Raw genomic sequence first — 25,557 nt, forward strand, 5'->3', positions numbered from 1 at the left:
GTAGTCCCTAGAAAATGTAAATTAAAACCACAGTCAGATACCTCGTCACACTCACTAGGGTGGCTATGGTCAAAGACAGTAACAAAGGCTGACAAGGATGTAGAGAAATGGAAACCCTCATACACTGTTTGATGTGACTGTAAAATGGTACAGTTACTTTGGAAACTAGTATGGTAACTTCTTAAATAATTCCACTCCTAGTGGAATGCAAATTACACACATATATTTGCACATGAATACTCACAGCTGCATTATTCATAAGAGTCAAAAAGTGGAAACAATTCAAATGTCCATCAAACGATGAATGGATAAATAAAAGGTGGCCTAGCCATACTATGGAATGTTAGTTAAGCATAAAAAGGAATGAAAAATTGGTACATGCTTCAACATGGTTGAATCTGGAAACATTATGCTATACGAAAGAAGCCAGTCACAGAAGATCACATACTTTATGATTCCATTTTTATGAAATGTTCAGAAAGGGAAAATCTACAAAAACAGAAAGCAGATTCATAGTTGCCTGGGGTGAAGCTGGGAATGGGGATTAACTGTAAATGAGCATCTTTTTGAGGCAACAGAAATGTTTTAAGTGTTCTAAAACTGGATTGTGGTTACGGTTGTTACAAAACTCAGTAAATTTATGACAAGACATTGAATGGTACACTTAAAACAATTAAAGCCTATGCTATGCAAATTATATCTCAATAAAATTATTTCAAAAAATTAATGTCCCATGATAGAGTAGTGATAAACTGATCAAAGATCATCTGAGAAGCATTATAAGTGGACCTTTCCTATAAATAATGTGAGTTTAAGTATAAATACATATTTGATAAGTTTAAAGCTTTTGGGACTTGACGTCTTGGTTTTAGGCTATATTTCTACTAGCTGGAACTGCCCAACAACCTCAAATTATGCAAAATATGAATTATTAAGATTTAAATATTAAAATCCTACTGAACAGTCTGCCCCACCCCCACCACACCATTTGCCAGTTTGGTTTTAATCTCTGATATTTATATTTATTCCTTGGAATTCTATTTTACTGATTTAAAGGGTCTGTTAGAGTTGTCATAATGATACCTTTGTGTACCAGGGTGGTAATGAAACCTCAAACAATTATCTCTAGCTTCATTTTCAATTTTATTTAGTTTAACAGTCTGAAGCATTCAAAGAATTCTGAGACAAACTGAATGAAGCAGATGACTACTCTGAAAGTATCAGCTGGTCAATTCATACCATGAAGATTATCCTAAGAAGAATCTACTGCACAGAACCCTAGATACAATAAAATTCATTGTGTAAGTGATTTGTAGAGGGCTTACACAGGAGATAACATGACAAGGAATCAAAGCTGAGTGTCATGCCCTTCATACCTATATTTGCTTTCGAGAGGAATTTGATATGAAGCACTGCCATCTCAGACCTAATTCAAGAAAATTTAGATTCTAAGTACCAAAAGGGACTCAAGCTTCACATCATAAATAAAAAGGATAGTGGCTGATCAAGAGCAATGATGGGGAAGAAAATATATCTTGTCAAAGTAAGTTTCCAATTTTAGTTTTGAGCTAAATAAACAGCCTTACTTAAGTTGTTGAATCCAAGGAATGATCCGTTTCATATCATCATTCACAGACTTCTCCATGTCATCCAGTGTGGCTTGGTCTATAGCATAAAGGACTTCATTAATTAATGGCTTACACGAGACACAAGATATCCAGGTAGCCCAAAATTTAAATAAAGAGTTACTGTTTCAGGCAGAAAGTAGTGTTATTTTGAGTTAGAGAAAAGCTAAATGATAACACATCATGAGGCATAAATTAATCTAATTTGTTTTCCTTCTTTAATATTTAGGGAGAGTTATAGTTAAGATAATTAATAGCAAGTGTACATTAGCAGGAAGAATGAGTAACAAATATATTAAATTCTTTGCCCATATTTTAATTACCCAAACTCTTAGTCTAGTTAGTTAACATAATAAATGTGTATGTATTTAAAACTCATAGTATTACTAAACTTAGAACCTTAAAAATTACAAAAACTATAAAACCTCATTAAAATGTTTATTTATTAAACACAAACGATCTCTGGCATAAGCAAGAGCTGTTGGTTGAAGATTAGCTTGCTAAATAAGCAAGAGCTGTTGGCTGAAGATTAGCTTGCTAAATGTCACTTAGAATTTTTAATGACATGAGAAAATGCTAATAATAGAATGTTGAATAAAATGCTAGATTTCTAATTAAAAAAAATAGATATGCAACAAGCAACAAAAGTTTACTGTATAGCACAGGGAACTACAGTCAATATCTCATAATAACCTATAATGGAAAATAATTTCAAAAATAATACATGTGTAAATGTATAACTAAATCACCTTGCTATGCACCTGAAACACTAAGTCAATTATACTTCAATAAAATACATATATTAAGAAAAAGAATGTTGAACAAAAAGCAAAATATAAAATGATTTCAACTAAAAAAAAAGTAGAGAAAAAATTAGAAGAGCACTGCTATGGGCTGAATTGTGTGCGTGCTCAGTCAGTCATGTCTGACTCTGTGACCCCATGGACTGTAGCCTGCCAGGCTCTTCTGTCCATGGGATTTCCCAGGCAAGAATACTGGAGTTGGTTGCCATTTCCTTCTCCAGGGGATCTTCCCGACTCAGGGATCGAATCTGCATCTCCTGCATTGGGAAGTGGATTCTTTACCGCTGAGCCACCTGGGAAGCCCATGGACTGAACTGCATCCTCCCAAATTCATATGTTGAAGCCCTAGCTCCTAATGTGATAAGTGTTTAGAGGTGGAGCCTTTGGGAGATAATTAGGTTTGGATAAGGTCATGAGGGTGGGGCCCTCATATAAGATTAGTGCCCTTATAAAGAGACACCAGAGAGCTTGCTCTCTCTCTCTCTCTCTCTCTTCCTGCCATGTGAGGACACAGCAAGAAGGCTGACAACTATAAGCCAGGAAGAGAGCTCTTACCATAACTTGACCATGCTGGCAACCTTATCTCATACTTCCAATCTCCAAAACTGTGAGAAAATAAATTTCTGTTGTTTAAGTCACCCATTCTGTGGTTCTCTGTTATGGCAGCCTGAGCTAAGACAAGCATACATCCCTTAAAAACAATGATTACCAACAGGCAACTGTTTACTGCTTCTCTCATTTTTACACATTTAGTTTTTCTACTTATATGAGTATGTACCATTTTAATTATCAAGAAAACCATTAAGTTTTGAAGAACAATTTCCTAATGTGTCACTTATCATTTAGCCATCATAAATGTGCTGTAATTCAAAGTAGTGAGGCCAGTTTTTTCCATGAGCAGTTCATAGAAAAATCTATCTTTACAGCCATGTAATATAACCAGAAAGGATTTTTATTTTCATAAATCTGGCTTAAAATTAATTTCAAATGGGAAATGTGCTAACATATTCAAGAATACTATACATATCATTAGCAACACAAAAAAACTAAGTTTCCAGTATTTCATTATTTCAGAACACCAACTTGGTAACAGAACATGCTAGAAATCAAACTTCGATTTCTACTGTGTTTAAGCCAGAAAAAAAAATTCTTTCCTCCAGAATTCTATATTCAAGTCATCTTGAGATATTTATACTGTTATAAATTTGTTCTTCAGTCACGAATGACATTAGATTGTAGTCTTCTCCATGATACCCAACTATTAGTGGTAAAACAGTTAATCTAAGAAAAGATCAGCCATCAACATTATTACTTTTACATAAGAGAAACAACATGAATGAACTTCATATTGGGAAGTTTAACTTCTGGTACAAGAAGAGCTAAAATGGGCCCCAAGGAACAGACATCAACCGGTTATTCCTTCCATATCTACTTTCTATATACTGTTTATATCACTCTTCCCAATAACTAATGGCAAAAATTTTTATTCTGCTTTTGTTAAAAATATGTTTCTTATACTGAGTGAGTCTATCATTTAGTAACTTACCAAGTCCATAAAGCATCAACTGAAACATTCCAGAATGCAAATCGACAAAAATGTGTAGACACTCTGAATTACCACAGGGCTCCAAGATGGGAACAACAAGAGCTGGAAGTGCAGTCTCTATGGAAGCTGAACAGTTAAAAATTTTAATTATATTTCTATCTGAATATCCCCCCTCCCCCCAAAATATATATATTTCTCAGCAAGTAGAAACAAACCAACTACTGAATGATCTGAATGTTAGAGGAAAGACATAACTTTGCTAAACTAGATTAGTACTATTATGTCAATAACTCAAAGGAAGAATGTAACCTACAAGGTGACCTGAAACAAACATACCCATCCCAAATATTATAGTCAAAAAAAAAATAAAATAAAACCCTCCAAGATTCCTTAAAAAAGGTTAAAATAGCTAATGAAAATTTAACCTTATCAATGAGGTGTGTTCTAGCTTTGCTTTCAGTCAGTAATTACTAATAAGCTGATTTTAAGGGTTTTCTTTGTGATATGTGTGCTTGATTGCTCAGTCAGGTCTTTGCAACCCCATGGACTGTAACCCACCAGGTTCCTCTGTCCATTCTCCAGGGGATTCTCGGCAAGAATACTGGAGTAGGTTGTCATGCCCTCCTCCAGGGAATCTTCCCAACCCAGGGATTGAACCCAGGTCTCCTGCATTGCAGGTGGATTCTTTATCATCTGAGCCACCAGGGAAGTCCCTTTTTGATATAGTGGGGGGAAAAAAGTTGTTTGGTAAATAAAGTAAATTTCATTCACAACCTAAATATTTTTAATGCCAGTCTTCATAAAGAGAGATTTTTCTGGCAATTAGGGCCTATATTTAAAAAACATTTGAAAGCTATTAAGCATTATTTATTATATAGGACAAAGTTTTTTCAAGTTATTTATGTACCTCATTTTCAAGTCACAGATAAAATAAGAACAGAGGCAAACTACTAGACACAAATTCCCAATACTCATTCTAGAGTTTCAAAGTATTTCCACCAGACCCAATTAACTTTCTCCTTAATCTCACAAGTTAGCATAACAAAATCCAGTAGAGAAGCAAAGTATTGAAAGCACACCCACCATGTGCTAATCAGACTGATGACCTGCAAAAGGAATATGCTCTCCTGGTTACCACATTCCTCTAAAACTACAGTGCAGAAGGCAGGCAGGCAGTGAGGAGAGTGGTAATGTAGGCTCAGTCTTTCACCAGGGGTGACTTCTCTATGCTACTTCATTAAAGAAGGGCAAAGACCTCTTCCTGTCCACACCATGGGTTCTCAGGAAGAAGCAATGACAAGCTTGTAAGGGTGCTTTGAAAAGCAAAGTGCTCAATAATATATATTATCTGTATTCCTTTCTGAACCAAAGAAAAAAACCAAAACCTCCCGCTATATAATCTGCAACAAGTAAAATGGGAGGTGTTGCCATTGGTACTGCCTATACAAATTACTAAAACAAAAAAGATTGCAGGAAACATATTTAATCAGATGAAAACTAACTGCTTTCAAGTATATCTAATGTATTTGCATACAAATCTTTAACATGCAGGTCCAGCTTAACTCTCACCTAAAACAAACCAACAGGACAAAAAGGCACAAACAGTAATTTCTTTTACAATATTCTATATTCAGATTAGCGTGAAAAATTGTAAAAATGCTTACAGACTTGAAGCAGACTTGCAGATTTTTAAAACACAGCTGTACATCTTAAATCCTAACAGGATAGGAAGGTATTCTCTAAAGCAAAACTATTTTTAAAGTGTAGTAATAGAGTAAAACTCTTGACAATTGGGATAACAATTATAATTTCAATCTAATTCACAAAATTAAATATTTTTGAAACAACAGGGAATCAGAGAAGAATACAGAGAACACAGTCCAAAAAATATTAATAGAAAATATGTTCATGTATATCTCTGAACATATTTTATGGTTGCCAGTGTCCGTATTTTTCTTTACAGAAATTACTGTAAGGCCCTGAGCATTTAAAGGCAACAGGTTTTAACGGAGAAACTTATAAAGAGACCATTAAAGACTGTGCAAGATGACCAGGTTGCATACTAGTTTTTCCTGCAGCAGGAATATACACACATCTCCTCTTTCATTTCTCCCTATTTATTGAGGACAAAAGGAATGGACCAATAGACAGTAATATAAAGTGGGAAGACTAAGAGAAGCAACTAAGCCCCATTAGGAATTGCTGTGTGTGGTTCACAGCTTCTGAAACTGATCTCGAGACCCTGAATCTGGCACTGACAGAGGACAACTCGAGGGAGAGCACCCTGGCTTCCTCGAGTCAGGTGACGCTAAGAAGGGGCCACAGGACAAGTTACCTTTAGTGCCTTATATCGCCTTTTAAAAATTTCTCTCCGAGAGTCTTGCCTACTCTACCCTAAGGCTATCTCACCCCTATCTCCCACCCTCAAGAAACCACACACTACCCCTTGGGCTGTCCAAAACCTGCAGTCTGTGCTCTCCCTTAGCCCTGTCTTGAAATGCTCCATTCTCCGAGTGACTGATTTCCTCGGCCTATCCTAGTGAGCAGTTGGAAGAAAGGACAGCTAATGAAGGGTTAGCTTCATAACCTTCATTAATAAAGGTTAGCACTAAGAGATTCCCAGAACAGACTATGGCCCCTCGTCCCAGCAAAGGATCTGACAAAAGCATGCTTTCCCATCACAAAAGTGATCAAGTGAGGCTATGCTGTGTATAAACGCATGAACGTGAATTTAAAAAAAAAACTTAAAGCATATGTCCTAAAATGGTGGGTCAGCAGACCTTTTCCTCATTTCCAGAACTGCTCTGATTCAAGTAGGGCTGAGGGCCCAACCCCACATGCAAGATCCTCCCTCTCCTTCAAAACTTACTCTCCAAAGCACCCTTCTCTAACACTGAGGACTCAACAGATTCCCAGGGCTTGAAAACCACTGCTACAGTACACTCCTACTAGAATTAGAGATCCAGGAAGAGCCTGGAATAACATCCTCAAATACAGATGAGGAGAATGAGGCCCAAAGAATTTAAGTGACTTGCTCAAGAGCACATGAGCACATACCAACATCTTCTGACTACTTAAGCAGTGATATCACTACAAAGTGCTACTCAAGGAAAATCTTCACAACTTCCTCGAAAAACACACAAAATTATTCCCAGGTAAACACATTTTCAGAGTCCATTTTTCAAAGTAAATTTAAATATCCCCCAGGCAATCATATTGAGTTTTTTTTAAGTAAGCCTTGTTTACAGATGATACTAAAGTAAACCAGAGCCTATCAAAAGGTCACAAACCCCAATTATCTACAATCCCAATGATAACATTTTGAAAAAAATTGAAATTAAAATTAGAGAAATTAGGATTGTGAAAATACTGTGGGCACAAGGTAATACCAGTCAAAAATAATTGGGGTTGGGATAGTAAATGTTCTCATCATGATACTGGAAACTGTATTCCTAGAATGAAAGCACTTAAGTTTCTAAATGACTGACCATTCGTCTCCTAACACTCTGAATATACTAGGTAATTAGAAGATTTTTCACTGTGTGTACACCTGTATTTATTTTGAACCCTGTTGATATATTAACAATTAAAAAAAAAACTTTTTTGAAGACATGGGATAAATTTAGCTTCATTTCAAAGAGGCATATTTTATAAACACATTATAAATATTTGCAAAGCTGCCTTATTAACCTTTTAGAAGAAAAATTAGAAGAATGAGATTCATATTAAAATGTTAAGCTAGCTTCTGTTTCAATAGGGAAGTTTTAAGGAGAGTCAATATGCATACGTTTCAAAAATAAGGTCAAGCTAAATGAGAAAGAGGAAAGTAAGGGGAAAATTAGGACAAGCTTGATAGATCATAAATTAAAAGGCAGAAATGCCCAGCTTTTACAACAAAATCAGTACATCAGGGGAAAAGGTCATTTTAAAAAAGACTCGTCATAAAATAAAAGCAGATGCTAATTTAAACAAAAGACAGACATGCATGCTAAGTTGCTTCCCGTCAAGCTCTGTCCATGGGATTCTCCAGGTAAGAATACTGGAGTGGGTTGCCATGCCCTCCCTCCAGGGGATCTTTCCTACCCAGGGATTGAACCCACATCTTTTTATGACTCCTGCATTGGCAGCCAGGTTCTTTACCGCTAGCACCACCTGGAAAGCCCCAGAAATGTCAATTTAAAAGAACCTACAGTTTTCATTAGCATTGACGCCTCTAAGAATGGCCTTCAGTTCCTGAAGCTTCTGATGAGCTCGTGCATGGACACTGTCAATCAGGAGTTTTTCTATTGATAAATGATCAATCTGCACAAACAACAACAGAATCATATGTACAATTCAAACATTTTTACTTTAAAAGTCTGAGAGTAGATTACTATGTTTCAAGTTACTTCCCTTTAGAATCACACTGATGAAGTGTTAACCAATAAAAGAAAGCAAACTTAAACAATGGTATTAATAGCTTAAAGGCTACAGTTAACATCTGGCAAGTATAGATCAAGATGCTGTTAATCATAGTTATCATCGTGATTAAATGGCAGATCTTAACAAAAATTAAAATGGTGATCTGATCTAAATTACAAAATTTGAAAGAATATCTTAAAAATTATACCTTACCACATTAGATGTTAAAACAACCACAACAAACTTACCAGCATGACATTCATTTAAAATAAGTTTCATAAAGGGTTTTAGGAACCGTTAGGTATTTTAAAGAATTTGTGCTAAAAGCTTAAGTAGAAATGATAAGTTACGTTATATTCATTTAATCAAGCCAATATTAAAATATATTGAGTTCTTTTACCTTCATAGCTCTTTCTACTAATTTGGAATCAGAAGCTGGCAAAGGAGGATCATGAAAAATCTGTAAAGGCTTGGAGGCATCATTCTCATCAATTTTAATTGTAACTTTGTGAACAGATGCTGTCCCTGTTTTTCTCCCAAGAACCTGCTGACTAAAGAGAAAAAATATTAAGCATTAATATTAAGAATTTTTTCCAACAATCTGTTAACTTCTAGAATAAAAGAGTCTACTGTGCACCTTATCCAAAGTCTAGAACACAGCAGACCCTCACTCTTTGTTGAGGGAATATTAATATTGGGAAGACAGCTATTCTGTAATCCAACACAACATGATCTACTTACTACATTAAAAAAAAACACATATATACATAAAAAATCCCCAAACAAAACAAACTGTCTCTAAGTGGTGCCTATTCACCTCTGATTCCTTTACAGAAAATGAAAATCAAGCAAAGTTCAAATGAAGAATAGAGGATTATAAGTCTGATAACTGAGTTTCCCCAAAAATCTTCCCCAAAAGTTTGTAAAAAGTTCAATTCAAACTATAACACTGTGACAGGCAAGGATTTTTAAAAGATGATACCCAGTAATTTAACCTACTGGTGGTCTTTCAGCAATCTGGTTTGAAGCCAGAGTAACCTAATCTTTTAAGAATAGTAAGTTTTAGTACAGACAAATATCTACATATTTAAAATATTCCATGTTCTAAGAAAGGTGCTAATTATGGATGTCCTATGTGGTTTATGATACCATGGGACCTTATCATACAAATTCAGGTTGCTAGATATACAGATATACAGTAAATCAGATGCATGAGAGAAAAGGAGAAACAAAGGTATTTACAGTCATTGCATGACGCCACCAGAATCAACTTTACTTACTTCCAAACTGAGAGGGAGAGGCACTTTCCTGCATGATACCTTTCCACCTGTACAAGGTCTCCCCACCGCTCTCGGATTAACATTAGAGTTTGAGAATGTAGCACTTCTAACTGAAGTGATAAGCAGAAAGAATCTGATGGATCTCGTTAAGCAAATCTAATGTATTACTACAACAGCCAAGGAAGTATAAGCAAACTTCATATGACAAATGCTCTAGTCCCCAAAAGTTGACCATTATATTTCTCCAGTGATGTATATAAAAGGAGGTGTGATTTGTGACATAATTTTAGAAAAAGTTTTTACATTTAATTTTGAACCAATATAAACAAAAGGTCCAGGTTACCCCTTAATTCATCATAGTTTAGAGAATATGGGTAGACCAAATAGTACTCTTTTTTCTCTCCAAAGAGTATTATTTCTACCTCATTATTTTAAATTTTTACCTACAAAGTCAACAGTAAAATGAAAACCTTGGTTTAAGAAAAAAAAGATCTACTATTATTCTTTACACTAGCCAGTGTAAAGCCCCATTTCCACTCTGAAAGAGTAAGGGAGAGAGTTTAAGCTGCTCCAGTTCAGGACTAGAGGCAAATGGAATCATGTGTGTGCTGGGGCGGGGGGGGGGGGGGGGGGGAGGAGTTGTTTAGTCATTTAGTCGTGTCTGACTCTTTTGCGACCCCATGGACTGCAGCACACCAGTCTCCTCTGTCCACTGGATTTCCCAGGCAAGAATACTGGAGTGGGTTGCCATTTCCTCCTCCATGGGATCTTCCTGACCCAGGGATCAAACCCACATCTCCCACACTGGCAGGTGAGTTCTTTACCACTGAGCCACCAGGGAAGTGTGTTGGGGGTAGAGGGATACAAATTCTTCACAAAAACAGGGTTCAAATTTCAGAAGGATACGAAGGCAGTTGTACATGTCCTGAAGAGGTTTCTCATCAGCAAAGAGCCTAGATTGTACCAGTTGATGGATAAAGTTGATCTGCATACTATGAACCAAGGCTCGCCCATCTTCCATTGGCAGGAAAAAAGAAGGTGGTTACTCAGAAAAGTGTCCAGACTCTGTCATAGACCAACTAAGGAAGAGTATACTAACGATAAGTTAAAAAAAAAAAACTGAAATTATCTATGAAACTACTGATTATACTATAGAAATACTGAAACCTTTGTGGTTAGTAGGGAGTTATGATTATCATAAAATCTGTTTCAAATTACAGGATAAATTGCTAAACACATGTATTATTCTGCAAGAATGTATCAATAACATAAAAACATCCAACATTTAAATCAGTACTTATGATTTAAATCAGTATTTACGACTTACCTCCTGTTTCCTTATCTTCAACGAGAATTTCTAGCTTGAGAAGACGCCATGGAACATCAGGGTCATCTCCCATCACAGTCAAGGTGGCTTCAAATTCTCCTTCAACTCGAAACTTCACTCGGCCATTTGCTTTTAGAAGAAAAAGAAACAGTCAACTTTGCTAGAAAATAAGCAGCCTCCTCCTGCTAACCTAGAACTTTTCAGTCTTGCTCACAAGAAATTTTAAATAGATTGAAGATTCTTTCATAAGTGTTCAAACAATTCAGTATTTCCTGCATTAACAGTAGCCAGCTTCCAGGTCATCAAGAAATCAAAGGCAACTCTTCTAAACATCAAGGAACAATATTGAGGCTCAACTCTAGGACCCAGGCTCTCCTCCAGCCCCAGGTGATCTTGCCCTCTCCTCAGCTTCAAATACCAGCACTGGATTTCCAGATACAGTGAAATGATATGGCACAAATTACAGTTTCAAACACCACCAAAATTGTAGGTAAAGACTTCATAATGATATTTTAAAAGATAAAACTCCCAAAAGCTGATTTTAAAAATATTCTAACAAGTCAATTCTTTAAAAATATATTCCAAGCACATACCAACTGTAAGATTTGCTAACTGAGGAGGAAGATCCGTGGTTACAAGCCGATGTCTAAGAATCTGGTTCAGCTGGTGAAGTGTAGCTTGTTTCTCAATTTTGGTAATTGGGTCTGGAGGAATAATTTTATCCTACAAAAATGTTCAAGTGATTTAGAAATAATGTACAAAGAGACATAATTTCTACCTGCGCCTGCCCTAACACAGTATTTTCTTACTTTACCTGAGAGAATCTCAACACTCATTTCTGCAGTCTACATCAATAGTGACCATTACTATCATATATTAGAGTGTCAATGATTCCACCAGTCGCCTGGCTAAGATAATAATGCAATACAATCTTCTTCATGCTCTATTTATGAAACCAACTTAATGTCACTAGATGATTTCTACCACTTCTTAGAAATATAAAATACAAGGGCACCGAGTGAATAAACAACTACAACAAATTTTATAAAAAACACTTCCAAAAAGCAACTAATGTGCCATATTTTCACATCTGAAATAGATGCTACCTTTGCAAATCTGTTCACCCTCACCTAAATGAATACATAACTCATTTTGATAACTACTTATGTTCGGGCTCCCATTTATTTCAACACCTCCCCTCTCCCAAATTTTAATGAGAGAAAAAGCAAACTACATGAAATATTTATTTTAAAACACAGAACAGTTTTTTTTTTTGGGGGGGGGACTGGGCTACTTATTAATATTCTAGAATCTAATGCCAAAGCCTTCAATTTTGGGGGGGTGGGGGTGGGAACACACTTACCCTGATGCAGGTTGGCAGCCGTGGATAAGACCCAGTAGTCAGTACATCAATAGCATATGGGATGGCAAAACTAGGCAGGCGTGCATGGACCAGAGCATCTCTAGCTAATGAGGCCAGGCGATCCGCAGTGTCCACAAACAGAATGGCTTGCTGATCTAAGAAGCTTGAGATCATCTTTAAAGCAAAAGGTAAACGCATTAAGCTTCCTTGAAAACTAGCCACCTTTCTTTTACTTCATATATCATTTATTCATTCCAAAGTAAACCTTAAGAAATAATATAGTTTTTCCATTCGTCAAAATATTTAATCAAAAAAATTTCCAGTAATTTGAGCAAAGAAGAAATAGTTTTAAAAACCAGTAATTTTCTATCAATTTAAATAAAAGGTTTCCCAATTCATTTCTCCATCCTTAATATTACACATACATATGACAAGTTAGGAAAAATAAATAGAATAAAATGCTTTTTCTCTTACAGACTTCTAGAGTTGACTGGTAATAAAGTAGATATAAATGCATGGACTCCTGGGCCCAGACTGCCTTGGTCTCAATTTTACTTCTGCAACTTATGAGCCCTGTAACCTTGGGCAAGTTACTTTCCCTCTGTGCCTCTGTTTTTTCAATATAAAATGGAGATGGTTTCCTCCCTCTCAAGGTTGTTCTGAGGATTAAGAATGTATGCATATGAAACCTTTAGAACAGTGCCTAGAACATATAAAACACTTTGAAAACACTGCCCATTATGAGATCTAGGCCAACTTCATGCCCGATACAGAAAACCTTTCCATCAGTTCTCTACTCAATGCATTTCACAGGTGTGCCTAAACTAACAGAGTTCATCTAGAAGCTGAAAACTAATTCCTTTCCAGAACAATACTTAAAAGTCTCTTATGTCCTTCAAACAGGGGAAGCCGCACTCTATCTTCAAGCTGAACACTGCAAACCACATCAATTAGTCTTCACAACTCCAAATTCCTGATTTACCATCCCAAGTCCACTGCTTGGAAATGGCCCAGTTTATCAGTGATCAACTTAAAATATGGTATCCAGAATTAATAATACATCAGGCTCACACAATGCCCTACATTTTCTCAGCATTCCCACACTTATTATCTGATTTTTACAACTCTAAGAAACAGACAAAAACAGTTAATTACCATCACCTTAGAGATGAAAAACTTGAGGCTGAGGTTTATACACTTGCTCAAAGATAGTCAATAATCAGAGAAGCTAGAACCAAAAACTGCTTTTTCTAACTCTTCAGTTAAGACCAGCATAGCCCTGTAGAAATGCTACCTTCTATGACTAGTAAAATGGGAGTCCTACGAATACCACCAACACTAACTTCTAACATCAGGAGCCACGACACTGTTACCACACAGCAACCTTGAAGTTAACTAAAAGGTCTTGATCTTCTGTGCATCAATCTCTAAGCAAGGTTCCCTTTCCCATCCTGAACATGAAGCATGACTCTACTCTGATTTTAACATATTTAAAACCATTCTGAATCCTGCTTCTTTCAACTTCTGTTACTGGTTTTTATTCAGATTTAGGTCATCCCAAGTCTCCATTCACTTAGGACACTGTAAAAATGCTTAAGCCAAAGAAAACTAAAGATTTCCCTCCAGGAAGATGTGCATCAACCCTCGTGGGGTGTCATAGTTTATCCGGCCTACACTGCTCCACCTTAAATGTGGGTAATTAATTAACGAAACTCTCTAAACGGCCTTGCTCAACTCAAAATAAACTAGCCCAGCTGTATTTCTTTGACTTAGAAATCAAATTAATAAAAAGAAAAGTTAAGTTTTGAGTTACCTCTTAGTGAATCCATATAGGTCCCTAATGATCACCATGTTCTTTTTCTAAGTACTCACATACCAGCTTTTGATATGATTAATAATAAACTCCTTTAAAATTTTTAACTGAGCACCAAATAGACACTTCTCTAAGGAAAATACACAAATGGCCAAAAGCACATGAAAAGATGTTCAATACCACTATTGATATCACTATTCAGTATCACTATTCTCATCAGAGAAATGCAAACAAAAAACACAGTGAGGTGCCACTTCACACCTACTAGGATGGCTAGAACCAAAAACGTCAGACAACAACAGGTGTTGGCATGGAGAAACTGGAACCCTCTTACATTGCTGATGCGAATGTAAAATGGTATAGACATTTTCGAAAATAGTCTGGCAGTTCCTCAAATGATACTAAATATACAGTTATCATATGATCCAACCATTCCACTCCTAGGTATATACCCAAGAGAAATGAAAACACATGTCCACACAGGAACTTGTATATGAATGTTTATAGCAACACTATTCATAGTAGCCCCAAACTGGAAACAATCTAAAAGTCCATTAATGGATGAACGATAAACAAAATGCAGTAGATCCATACAATTCAGCTATAAAAATGAAGTATTGATACATGGTACAACATGGAAGACCCTTGAAAACATTATGCTAAATGAAAGAAGACAATCACAAAAGACCATATATTATGATTCCATTTATATGTAAATATTCAGAAGAGGCATATCTATAGAGACAGCAGAGACTGCTTAGGGCTGGGGGGTACTTGGGGTGACAATTAAAGGGTAACAATTTGAAAATTTTCTAAAACTGACTGTGGTGATGGTTGCACATATCTGTGAATATACTAAAAATCACTGAATTGTACACTTTTATATTATTGTTTTTTGGCCACACCACATAGTCTGTGGGATTTTAGTTCCCTGACCAGGGATTGAATCTGTGCTGCCTGCAGTGGAAGTGCAGAGTCCTAACAACTGGACCACCAGGAATTCTCAAAATTGTAGTTTTAAATGGGTAGTCTGTACAGTATGTGAATTGTACCTCAATGTTGCTTTTAAAAAAGCTCAAGGAGATTTTTCTTTTTCTTAGCTAGAACATTATCCAGATTGTTTTACCATTAGTCAGAGTTCTATAAACCATGTATTTATACACTCAGTTAAACACTTAATATGTCTGGCATGGCCAAAGATCATTATCTATTAAGAACATCTAATGAGTCTAGTTAAATAATCATTAAGTGGAGAACACCAAGTGTCAATATGTGAATAATCCTCTAATTCTCCAGTTTATGGACTTTATTCTTGACAATAGCATTAACAGTATCTACATCCACAAAACAAAAATACTGAAACGTTATGTATAAAGTTCAATATGAGACTTTATTCAGAATATGACTTCCTGTGACAGCCAGTTCAAAAAATAGGAAAATACTATGAATTAATGAAAGATGAATACAATATGGCTCAATATCAAAACTAAGAGTTTTAGATTTTGCTTGATATTATTTTATCAACATACAGCTCAGTAGTATCAAACATATAATTTAAAGACCCATGGTATAATTAGGGATTTAACACTGGATTTGAAAAATTGAACACTTGGATTTTATATACTTCAGTAATACCTAATTCTTTACTGAAAGTCTGAATATCTTTAGGAAAAGATTACCCCAAATTAACTAGCTATTGAAAAGAAACCTTGGAAGTTTTCAGAAATACTATACCATGGTTCTTCATTTTGGCAAAAATAGATTCATTAGGCTTGGTGCCCAAATTTCCAAAAACAATGAAACGAATTGTAAACTTTCTGATGAATAAGCCTGAAATAAGCCAGTTTATTCATCTTTATTTAAAAAATTATTCTTTGAATGATGGTTACAGTGAACAAGACTTTCTGTCTACAAACTTTAATTTACCAAGCAAAACAGACAGATGAATAAATAAAAGGACTTTTCCCCCATTAAAAAAACTCAATATATGATACAAGATACCCTCCCTCTTTGACCAATGTTATATAGAAGGATGATATCAGCTTACTCCTAGAGACAAAAAAATCTGTGGCTAGAAATGTCTTCTTTTAACTTTCAAAAAATATATTATTCTAGAATTTTAAGTTCTCAACTTCTTCATAACCTCTTTTCCTTTCACTTTAGCAATTTTCACATAAGCTTTCTGTCTAATGATAGGGGAACTTAGTGAAACTGAAGATATCAAATGCACTGGGCTAAAACTGAGAAGACATTTCAGAAAGTCATGGGCAGAAATACAATTATGTTATACATTTCTTTCTGAAGTGAAACTTTATGGAATACGCAAACGCCAATAAATCTGCAAATACAGCTACTATAAAAATATTTCAACTTAGCTTGTCAGGTGCAAAAAATAAATTACCTCTATACTGAGTAGCTGATTTGAATTTATCTAGGAAACCTGGCAAATTCAGAATTTGAAAGTGATCTGAATATAATTTATCCAGTGTAAGCTTTTTTTGAACTTGCACCTATAAAAACTGATAAAACTTTTAAATGTCATTACATAACTGAATGAGAAAAAAGAATCTGAGCATCAATGTCAAGTTCACTTAGAGAATCTATCCACTTTTCCTACAGTGGCTAGAAGGCTACTTGGCCTTGCAGAGCTGGATCTGGAGAACTGACTTCAATTAATGTGGATTAATACATGTTCTCATCATTTTGGGATTTTATTTACTTTATTATAATTACTCTACCCTTTCCAATATGAACTCCTTAACCCTTCTTGAACATAGCTTAAAACCTTTGAGGGAGGTGTGTGTGGTGGGTATATTTTAGCATCTTTGGCAAACTTCACTACAGGTCATCCTTTTGAATTCAAAAAAGTGACCCAACAGTCAAAAGACCACGAGTTTCTTGAGGGCAGGGACTATGCTTTATTTGAGTCTCAATCCACCATGTCTTTATGCCTTGTGTGCAATAAAGGTCTGGAGAATGAACAGATGAATAAACAAGTATGTTAGTCATGTCCAACTCTTTGCAACCCCATAGATTGTAGCCCACCAGGCTCTCCTGTCCATGGAATTTTCCAGGCAAGAATATTGGAGTAGGTAGCCATGTCCTTCTCCAGGGATCTTCCCAACCCAGGTATCGAACCTGGGTCTCCTGCTTTGCAGGTGGATTCTTTACTGTCTGAGCCACCAAGGAAGCCCCACTGAATAAATAAAGGGATAGATAAATGCTATCATCAGTTCTATGGCCCTGAAAAAGCCATTTAACTTCTAGGAAACTTATTTCCTTATCTGTAAAATAAGAAGAGAATACAGACTCTGCCACTCTCAAAGAGCTGTCAAGAAATCAAGAGGTAAAACATAGGGAATACTTTGTAAACTCTAAGAAATCATACAAATGTAAACTAACCATTTTCCCCCTTTACATCCAGTCTCATATTTAACGTCTCCAGATATGGTCTACTCTTTTTTATCTGATTAGGTGTCCATAAACAAAAAATAAGTTTCTACAGATATATACTATATGTTATCATACAGAAATGATTACTCACATAAGTAATGTCTCTGAAAACCTATCAGCAGATATAAGTTAGAGTTAAAATTAGAAACTATGCCTATTACAAGTTAACATTCCAAAAAGTTATTTTATATAAAATAAAGTCAAAAGTTTAACTCACCGCACATTTTTCCACTTTGCCAGCATTATTAGCCCATTTTACTAAAGCTAATAGTCGAACAAAGAGTTGGCGTGTCCGGCTAGCAAACTGCACTATTTCTATTTTCCTTTAAAACAAAACAAAACAACTCTTAATGAATCAGCATATTTGAAGGAGTATTTCACAATTAATTTCATCTGAGCTAAAATATGAATCAATCTGTTTACAACCATTACAATGAAAGAACCCACCTAAAATATTTATCTAAATATGAATTATTGTCACATTTTGTATACCACCTGCATATGCCTCATTTTCTACCTCAGAATAATAAATCCAATAGAATGCTTAAGCAATGAATCACATTTTATAATTAATTCTATACTACAATAAAAGTTGTTTACTAAAATATACTCTATTCACAAATATAAAATTATATAGAAGTTAACTGGGTCACAAAAGGAACGAAATTATGCTTCGAAATTGAAACCATGAGTTATGAATCAGTAACCTTTTTGGTAAGAGAAAGAAGTGAAAAGCTCCTTACCAAAGCTTGAAACTGTATTATTTTTACAAAAGCAAGGGTCCATTTCCCATCTGGCAGGAGCATGATTTATAAACCTGAATAAAGAACTTAACCACGCAACTCTTTACCAAACTAAATTCAGTGAAAAGTCTGGATATTAAATTATCCAAGCAAAGTTAAATAAAGCACTAAAAATAAAAGCTAGGTCTGCGCATATCTATTTTCATGCTATATTCACTACAATGCTGCTTCTCCCAATATCAGTATTTTTATCCTTTCCTCATAAAGCCTTAAAAGCTTTACACCAAAAGCTTTATGTTGTCAATCAGCATGTTAGCTAGACCTCTCAACTTCATGTCGGCTACAAAACTGATAATCCTCCCTTTCATGGTTTACCTTAAGACACGCAAAAAAATATTCAACAGGTCAGGACTGATGACAGGCCCCAGAAAGACACCAACGTCCTTCCAAGTGGACTCTGACATATTAATCTTAGTACAGCTATTCAACGACCTACAGATCCAATCCATACCTCTGCATCTCCACAACAGTAACCCCACAATGCAATGCACCAAAATGAAACCTTCTGCTGCAACATAATCCTGACTAAAGACAAAGAGTCTAGCTTCTATTAAGAGCATACATAGCCCACAAACAACCTGAAAAGCTTCCTGAAGATTCAGCCTGCAATATTATTGGTAGTACAAAGAGAAGAATCCAGGACACTGATACAATTAAGACTCTTTGCCAGTGTCTGTGAAGGATCCTTAGAGATAAACCAAGCAGAGTGCATCACAGGCAAGACTGGGACACAGCAGAAATGTTAAATGTACAACTCACATCTGGCAGTCACCTTAGTGCTCTCACTCTAACTTAGCAACAGCTTACAGAGGAAGTGAGGTCTCCTCTCCTCTCCCAAAGCAAACACATTTGTATAATATGAACTCCATTTGCCAGATGAGCTCCTCTACTGGAAGGGAAACATACCCCTTTGTAAACTACTTTGATATGTTCTTTTTCTTGACACCACGCTGTCTCAGGTGACATGCAGCAAGGGTTGGTTCTCCAAGGCCCAGTTTCCCTTTCTACCCCAGAGTGGACAGAACACATCCTGATTTTCATTTCCTTCCTTTAAAATGGACCAGCCAAACCATAACACAGGTATGCTTCAAGGTAGAGGTCTCTTTTACCTCTATCTTTTCGATCTCTGTCGAATTCTATCAAAAAGGTCATTGGGAGTGGGGGGTGGAGCAGCTCCTAGACACTAACAATGCTAAAATTTACCCAAGTGATTTGGTATCAAAAAAAAGATCAACCAAGAAGCGTAAGTAGTGCCAAAGACAGAGTCAAGTAGACTATACTGTAGCCACAATTTAAATCTCCATCATCTGATATCTTTCAAACCTTAATTTATCTTGTTCCCTTGGACTGTGGAAACGAACTAGCATTTAGTTATGTCTTAAGCCCCAACTCCAACTGAATTAAAATTCTCTTAACTATAAATCAGTAATGTTGCTGCTGCTGCTAAGTCACTTCAGTCATGTCCAACTCTGTGCGACCCTATGGACTGCAGCCTACCAGGCTCCTCCGTCCATGGGATTTTCCAGGCAAGAGTACTGGAGTGGGGTGCCATTGCCTCCTCTGATAAATCAGTAATAGCAGTAGGCAAATGTCCATTCTCCAAAGATATCTAATAGCATCACTACAGAAAATGAGAAATGAGCAACCAGCTATCTCCATTTAGTTCTCTATCTTCTGCATCTTTCCACACCCTGAGGCACTTGACCTGGTCAGTTTCTAGAAGACGAGGTCCAGAGCTGGCCACATACCAAGAACTGTCAAGGATGCGGAAATTACACTTCCCGAGGCTCATCTTAAACAAATGGTGTGAGAAGTCACTCTAGGCTCTCTGGGCCTAGGTTCCTGGTCCACAATCCTACTACCCATACCTACACATATCTCCCCCCACACTCTCTCTCACACTCACATAAACTCACTCACTCACTCATAGATACATCAACACAGATTTAAGGTTTTTTTCATACTCACCTTTCCACATCAGATTTCCTTGGCAGCCTAAGAAGAAAAAAAAAAGAAGCTGACTAGATATATGCACATCTTCATCAAAGTATGATTATGGCCTTTACTTTCACTCTATTAAAATACCTTAGCATTTAGGAAAAACTGGACAAATAGCCACTATAGGCTTGTGTGGCTCCCACTCATAATTTTTATGTTTTCAGCAATATAGCTACAAAGGAAAAACTAACAAAGGAACATTTCTCTCCATTCAAAGTTATTCAAAAGATACTGCATAAACCTCAAACATTAAAAAAAAGCCCAAGTCTTATTAGCACACTACATCACAGAGAGGTCAGAGAAAATCTTCTTTTAAGACCAAATGGTCATGAATACAAGGTACTACTTAGTTGTCAGCCTCTCCATATTCAACAGAGCCTTGCTTCCAAGCACCAATCCCTTCATGCTTTGTTATAGTGGGTTAAGCTAGGCATGGGAAACGGCTAGTGCCATCCAAGGGTTATACAGCAATTATTATGTCGCTTGGTGAGATGCAAATGATTATTTTTAAACAGCTCCAGGAAAATTTTGATCTCTTTTTTGCTAGTTCTGCAGTACTGACAGCCAGCAACCAATGTCACCATTTTCCCTGATAAACTATACCATTTAACACTCTCATATCCACTGATGCTTAGAAAGCTCCTGATCTGCTTCCTGAATCACCACATTCTCCACGGTTCAAGATTCAACAGCCTGAACTAAAAGCCTCCCCTACATCAGATCCATTCTTGAAGAACACACACTGAGCCACTTAAGATGCTCTTTTCCCACTGACATGCCACAGGTGCAGAAAAACTAAAACCACCTCCAGAGATTCACGGTACAAGGAAGGGGAACTATTAAAATGAGCTCTGGCTTATAGTTATCTACAGTTCTTAGCGGAGACAGTGGGATGGAAGCTCAAGTTATGATCCAAGTGACAAAAGAAACTGGGTAGGGGTTGGAAGGGCCAGCAGATCAGAGGATGAAGCAAAAATTAAGGATGTATTATGACCGCAAGTAAAAGCAGTTGCTGGCCAAGTTCCTATGCCTGTGAAAGACTCAGAAGACACTCCTTGAGAACTCTCCCTTGTCCTTAAGAGGGGAGAGAATGAGAACCATGGATGCTTGTGTGCATGTGTGAGAGAGAGAGAAAAAGAGGAGAGCAGAGTCTTTGGGGGCAGAAAGAACAGGAATCATTGTTTCAGCTCTTGCCCCTTGTCCCAGAAACCCTAAAAGGATCTTCTCTTGCCAGAGGTGGTATCATTTCAGGGACAAAGGATAGACTTTGCTGCCTGCATCCTCTTCTCCCCAATTCCTCCTCATCTATTTAAAGTTCCTTTATGGATGACAAGTCCACCACTTGGGGCAAGAGCCAGAGAGTGCAGTTAAGTCACAAAAACCTCATTTACACCAAAGTGTGTAAGATTCTAGCATTTTCTGATTTCAATTTTTTTTAAAAAAAAAAGGTTTTTAAAAAGTAGAACCTAAATCTCTCTAAAAAAAACAAAAAAAATCACAGCAGAATGTAAACTCAAAGATAAGAGCATATACATGGGTGAGGGAAGAGCGGGAGGAAATGAACAAGCAAAAGAAAAATATTTAGAAATCCAGGGCCAAAAACAAACCACCTTTTTTACTTTCAATACTCCACAAACATCAAATGTGGCAGAACTAAGACTCATAAAGTATACCTTGAACACTGATTTTATATTAATACATTAACCGTGACAGTTTCTACCTGGAACAAGGAAAAATACATGGTTCAGGAACTTATTCCTAAACCAATTTTGGTGACCACAAATCAAATGAGAAAAAAGTTATTTTATATACCTATGTATCAAGAACAACAGTGAATTTTCCCCTTAAATTCTCCATGGTCTACAATGGAGGAAACACAAACAGCAACCCATCCCAATATCTTGCCTGGGAAATCCCATGGACAGAGGAGCCTGGCGGGCTACAGTCCATGGGGTCACAAAGAGTTGGACAGGACTTGGCAACTAAACAACAACAACTAAACAAAGGCAGTGAGAGAGAAGACACATCATGTAGGACCTTAAAGACAGACCACAGTCTTGGTTTGCTCAAGATAGTCCCAGTTTATGCCTGTTGCTCTGACATAGTTATTAATAGTTCCACCTTTCATGTTCAAAAGCATCCTCATCTGGACCATAAACTTTAATGGTCACTCTATGGGTGACTATAAAAAGTTTTTTACTCTGAGATTGGGAACCATGGGAAAGTTGTGAGTAAGAATAAGTTTTAAAAGGATCATCCTGGCTATTTCATGAAGGAAAAACCAGAGGGGCAAGGATAGCAGCAGAGGTACCAGTTAGTTGACTACTGCAGTAACAGGAGCAAAGGATTAACACTTGATGGAATGATTGAAAAGTGATGGGATTCTGAAGCCAGAGATGACAGAATTTACTGATGTGGGATTGGAAGAAAGAGGAGCCAAGAATTAACTCCAAAATTCCTGGCCTAAGCATCCAGAGGAAGAATAGAGAGAATACTTAGTGAGATAGGAAAGTTTCTTTTTTGGGGGGGGGTGGGGATTGAATGGAATCAGGAGTTTGGTTCTGGACTTGGTCGGTTGAAATGTCCACTAGGTGCTTAAATGAAGGCATGTGGATAGAGTCTGCAGCTCAGTGGAGAGGTCTGTGCTGGCGAGATAAGTGTAGGAATCATCCTCATATAAAGGGTGCAAGACTAAACCTATATACTTATCCTACAGCAATAAATGTTTCTCTTTTCATAACTAAGTGCTAAAACAGAACAACCCAAGAATTTCTACAAATGCCCTATGGAAAGACAAATTATACAAATTATACACCACGGATAGCGGCAGTTTTCAACATTTTCCCATAGCTATACATAGGATGGGTACATGAGATCTTTCTCATGCCTACTCAAATTCTTACATGACAGCCAACAATAAGCAGTGCAGAGAAGTATACTACCACCATAATCCAATCATGACAGCTATTTAAGCTCCTCATTAGGGGTAGGCTTCTTTCCATCCCCCTCAAAATTCTCAGAATGATGTTTTACAGGATTAAGTGGAATCTCTTTTTTTAGTCATCTGCAAAAGAACATTTTAAATCTCTAGCAACAAATTACTGTGACACTTCACAGCCTCATACCTACATACGAATGTACTTCAACTGAATACACTGGAGTCTACTAAAAGATAAAACTGAATCTAGCTGAAAACTAGTAAGTTTCACTTTCTCTGAACCTAAATTTCAAAAATGTGAAACAGTAATTCAATTATATATACCCCTAAATTTCATAGTTTCTTTTCTTCACACACCTGAAAATCATTACAGTGTATTCTGATCCTATTCTGAAGGGATTAACATCTAATCATATCCCAAGGCATTTTACTGGTAACTTGGTGATTTATAAACTCCCCTCATACCCCACGAGACAGTAACAACAGGCTAGTTACCAAAAAATCTTTACTTACACTACAAGTGTTAAGACTTCAAACAGTCCCTAACATTCCAGGAAAACAAACGTTGGGATCCAACATTTTACATTCTTTTACATACAATACATCTCCTGAGTTCAAACTTTGTCAGAAGCAATTACAACCTACATTTAAAATGTACCGTAAGAGGCTGTAACACAATTTGTCTTTGGGAATTTTTTTAAACGCCCGAATAATATATATTCCTAAACCCTAAACTCGGAGTCTGGGCTAAAAAGCTTCCAACCAACAAATCAATAAGGTTCAGCAGGCAAATCGAGCAAAAATTCCAAAGATGGGCTTTTCAGGGAAAGTCAAACAACGTGCATAATTCACAAGTCTCGATTGCTTCATCTCCAGGACCCCAAATGGAAAGCTCCTCCTCCACCTCCGCTGGGCCCCAAGAGTTCAGAAATTCTAGACTTAAGCAGCCCAGCGGAGAGGAGAAAGCCTCTTGGGGAGAAGGAGGTGCGAACCTCGCAGCCGGTTGGGCGGGAAGCGAGGGCTGGGGAGCAGGCGTGGATTTCGCGGCACTTACAGGTCCGTCAGCACCAAGAGCTCCGAGTAGGCCCGGTGCAGTAGAAATTCGATGAGGGTGCTCAGCCGGTAGCCAGGGGTAGCCGCGGCCGCAGCGGCCGCTGCCACGGCGGCTCCGGGAGGAGGAGGTGCCGGGGCTGACGCGGGGCCGCCGCTGCCGCTGCCTCCGGGCGGGACCAGCTGGTGGTTCTCCAGCTGCACTGGGGCCATGGCGGCACAGGGCCGGGCTTGGCGCAGCGGTACAAGATGCGGCCCTCAAACCTCCCTCCCGGGCGTTCAGTCACCGCGCCTAAGTGGGCGCGGGCGGAGTCGCCGCCGCCGCCTACTACTGCCGAGCCGCCTCAGAACAGGAAGCCTTACGCCGGCCGCAGAGGCCCGCCCCCATGTAGCGACGAGCCCGCCGGCTCCAGGGACTGGAGCGAGGGGCGGGGGGAGGGCGGGGAAGCCGGGCGGCAGCCGCAGAGAAGCAGCGCCCCAGCAACCGTTCAGAGGCCGCTCGGCCAGGCAGCCGCAGCGTCCATATTGACGGCCCAAAGCGGAAGTCGTTAGGAAGAACGGAAGGGGAACCAAAGGGGGACTTCCGACAGCAACCTGTGCCTTTTCTCCAGGCGGTCGGGCGGGGGGACGTTGGGGGGGAGGTGCGTGGGAGTGGGGCGGGGCCGGCGCGCGGGCGTGAAAAGCGGAAACGGGGGCTGCGAGCCGCCGGAAGTGAGTGTAAGGGCGGAGCCAGTGTTGTCATTGAGAACGTCAGCAGTTGCCTGGCCCTTGCCCTCGCCGCCCTCCAGAATTTAGAAAGATCCGATTTGTGCTGAGGTGTTCATCAGCGTTCCCCTGGTGGGTGCAACCCAGCCGGGGAGGACACCCCATCCCAGATGTTTGTGACCTGTGTTTCTGGACTCGAAAAGAAATTGTTACGGCTGAGCGCTTGTGACATCTCAGATCTTTGCACCTCCCACAGTCTGCCCATGCGCCTTTCGTGGGATAGGAGACGTTTCCGTCATTTTTTTTTAACTGTGGGAAAAGATGCGAGAAAATATTATTGAGGGTAGAAGAAGGGCCACTGGCAGAATAACTTCACTTGAATGGAGTCGGATATAGGCTGAGCTCCTTACCGACCCCCAAAACCTGGCAGTTCTACCGCAGAAACAGTCTAA

The 25,557-nt window shown here is 37.9% G+C and overlaps 2 protein-coding genes across 5 annotated transcripts in view; one reads left to right on the forward strand and one right to left on the reverse strand.

Annotated features, from left to right (window-relative positions):
• Positions 1 to 24,914, reverse strand: part of MED14 (mediator complex subunit 14) — a 58,773-nt gene extending 33,859 nt beyond the window's left edge. Inside the window, exons 1-13 of one of the 4 annotated variants that reach the window (XM_065915347.1) lie at positions 24,405 to 24,914; positions 20,383 to 20,409; positions 17,829 to 17,934; positions 12,346 to 12,519; positions 11,576 to 11,705; positions 10,983 to 11,111; positions 10,562 to 10,669; positions 9,656 to 9,788; positions 8,776 to 8,926; positions 8,165 to 8,276; positions 3,975 to 4,100; positions 2,984 to 3,100; positions 1,587 to 1,665 (exon numbers count right to left, since the gene is read on the reverse strand). In XM_065915347.1, the coding sequence (XP_065771419.1) occupies positions 1,587 to 1,665; positions 2,984 to 3,100; positions 3,975 to 4,100; positions 8,165 to 8,276; positions 8,776 to 8,926; positions 9,656 to 9,788; positions 10,562 to 10,669; positions 10,983 to 11,111; positions 11,576 to 11,705; positions 12,346 to 12,519; positions 17,829 to 17,934; positions 20,383 to 20,409; positions 24,405 to 24,613 (1,601 nt within the window). In that variant the 5' untranslated portion in view covers positions 24,614 to 24,914. Of the gene's footprint in view, positions 1 to 1,586; positions 1,666 to 2,983; positions 3,101 to 3,974; positions 4,101 to 8,164; positions 8,277 to 8,775; positions 8,927 to 9,655; positions 9,789 to 10,561; positions 10,670 to 10,982; positions 11,112 to 11,575; positions 11,706 to 12,345; positions 12,520 to 17,828; positions 17,958 to 20,382; positions 20,410 to 24,400 lie in introns of all 4 variants that reach the window. The other 3 variants (XM_065915349.1, XM_065915348.1, XM_065915350.1) reach the window with 3 other exon arrangements.
• On the forward strand, positions 24,650 to 24,952 carry LOC136154434 (putative uncharacterized protein MED14OS). The gene has a single exon (XM_065916712.1). It carries the CDS (start codon positions 24,650 to 24,652, stop codon positions 24,950 to 24,952), a length of 303 nt encoding a protein of 100 aa, XP_065772784.1.
• The last annotated feature ends 605 nt before the right edge of the window (positions 24,953 to 25,557 follow it).

This window comes from Muntiacus reevesi, chromosome X (genome assembly GCF_963930625.1).
Source record: "Muntiacus reevesi chromosome X, mMunRee1.1, whole genome shotgun sequence".
NCBI classification, from domain to species: domain Eukaryota; kingdom Metazoa; phylum Chordata; class Mammalia; order Artiodactyla; family Cervidae; genus Muntiacus; species Muntiacus reevesi.

Excerpts from the sequence above, each read along its gene's own strand:
- LOC136154434 (XM_065916712.1), top strand. The coding sequence starts at position 24,650 with ATGCGGCCCTCAAACCTCCCTCCCGGGCGTTCAGTCACCGCGCCTAAG.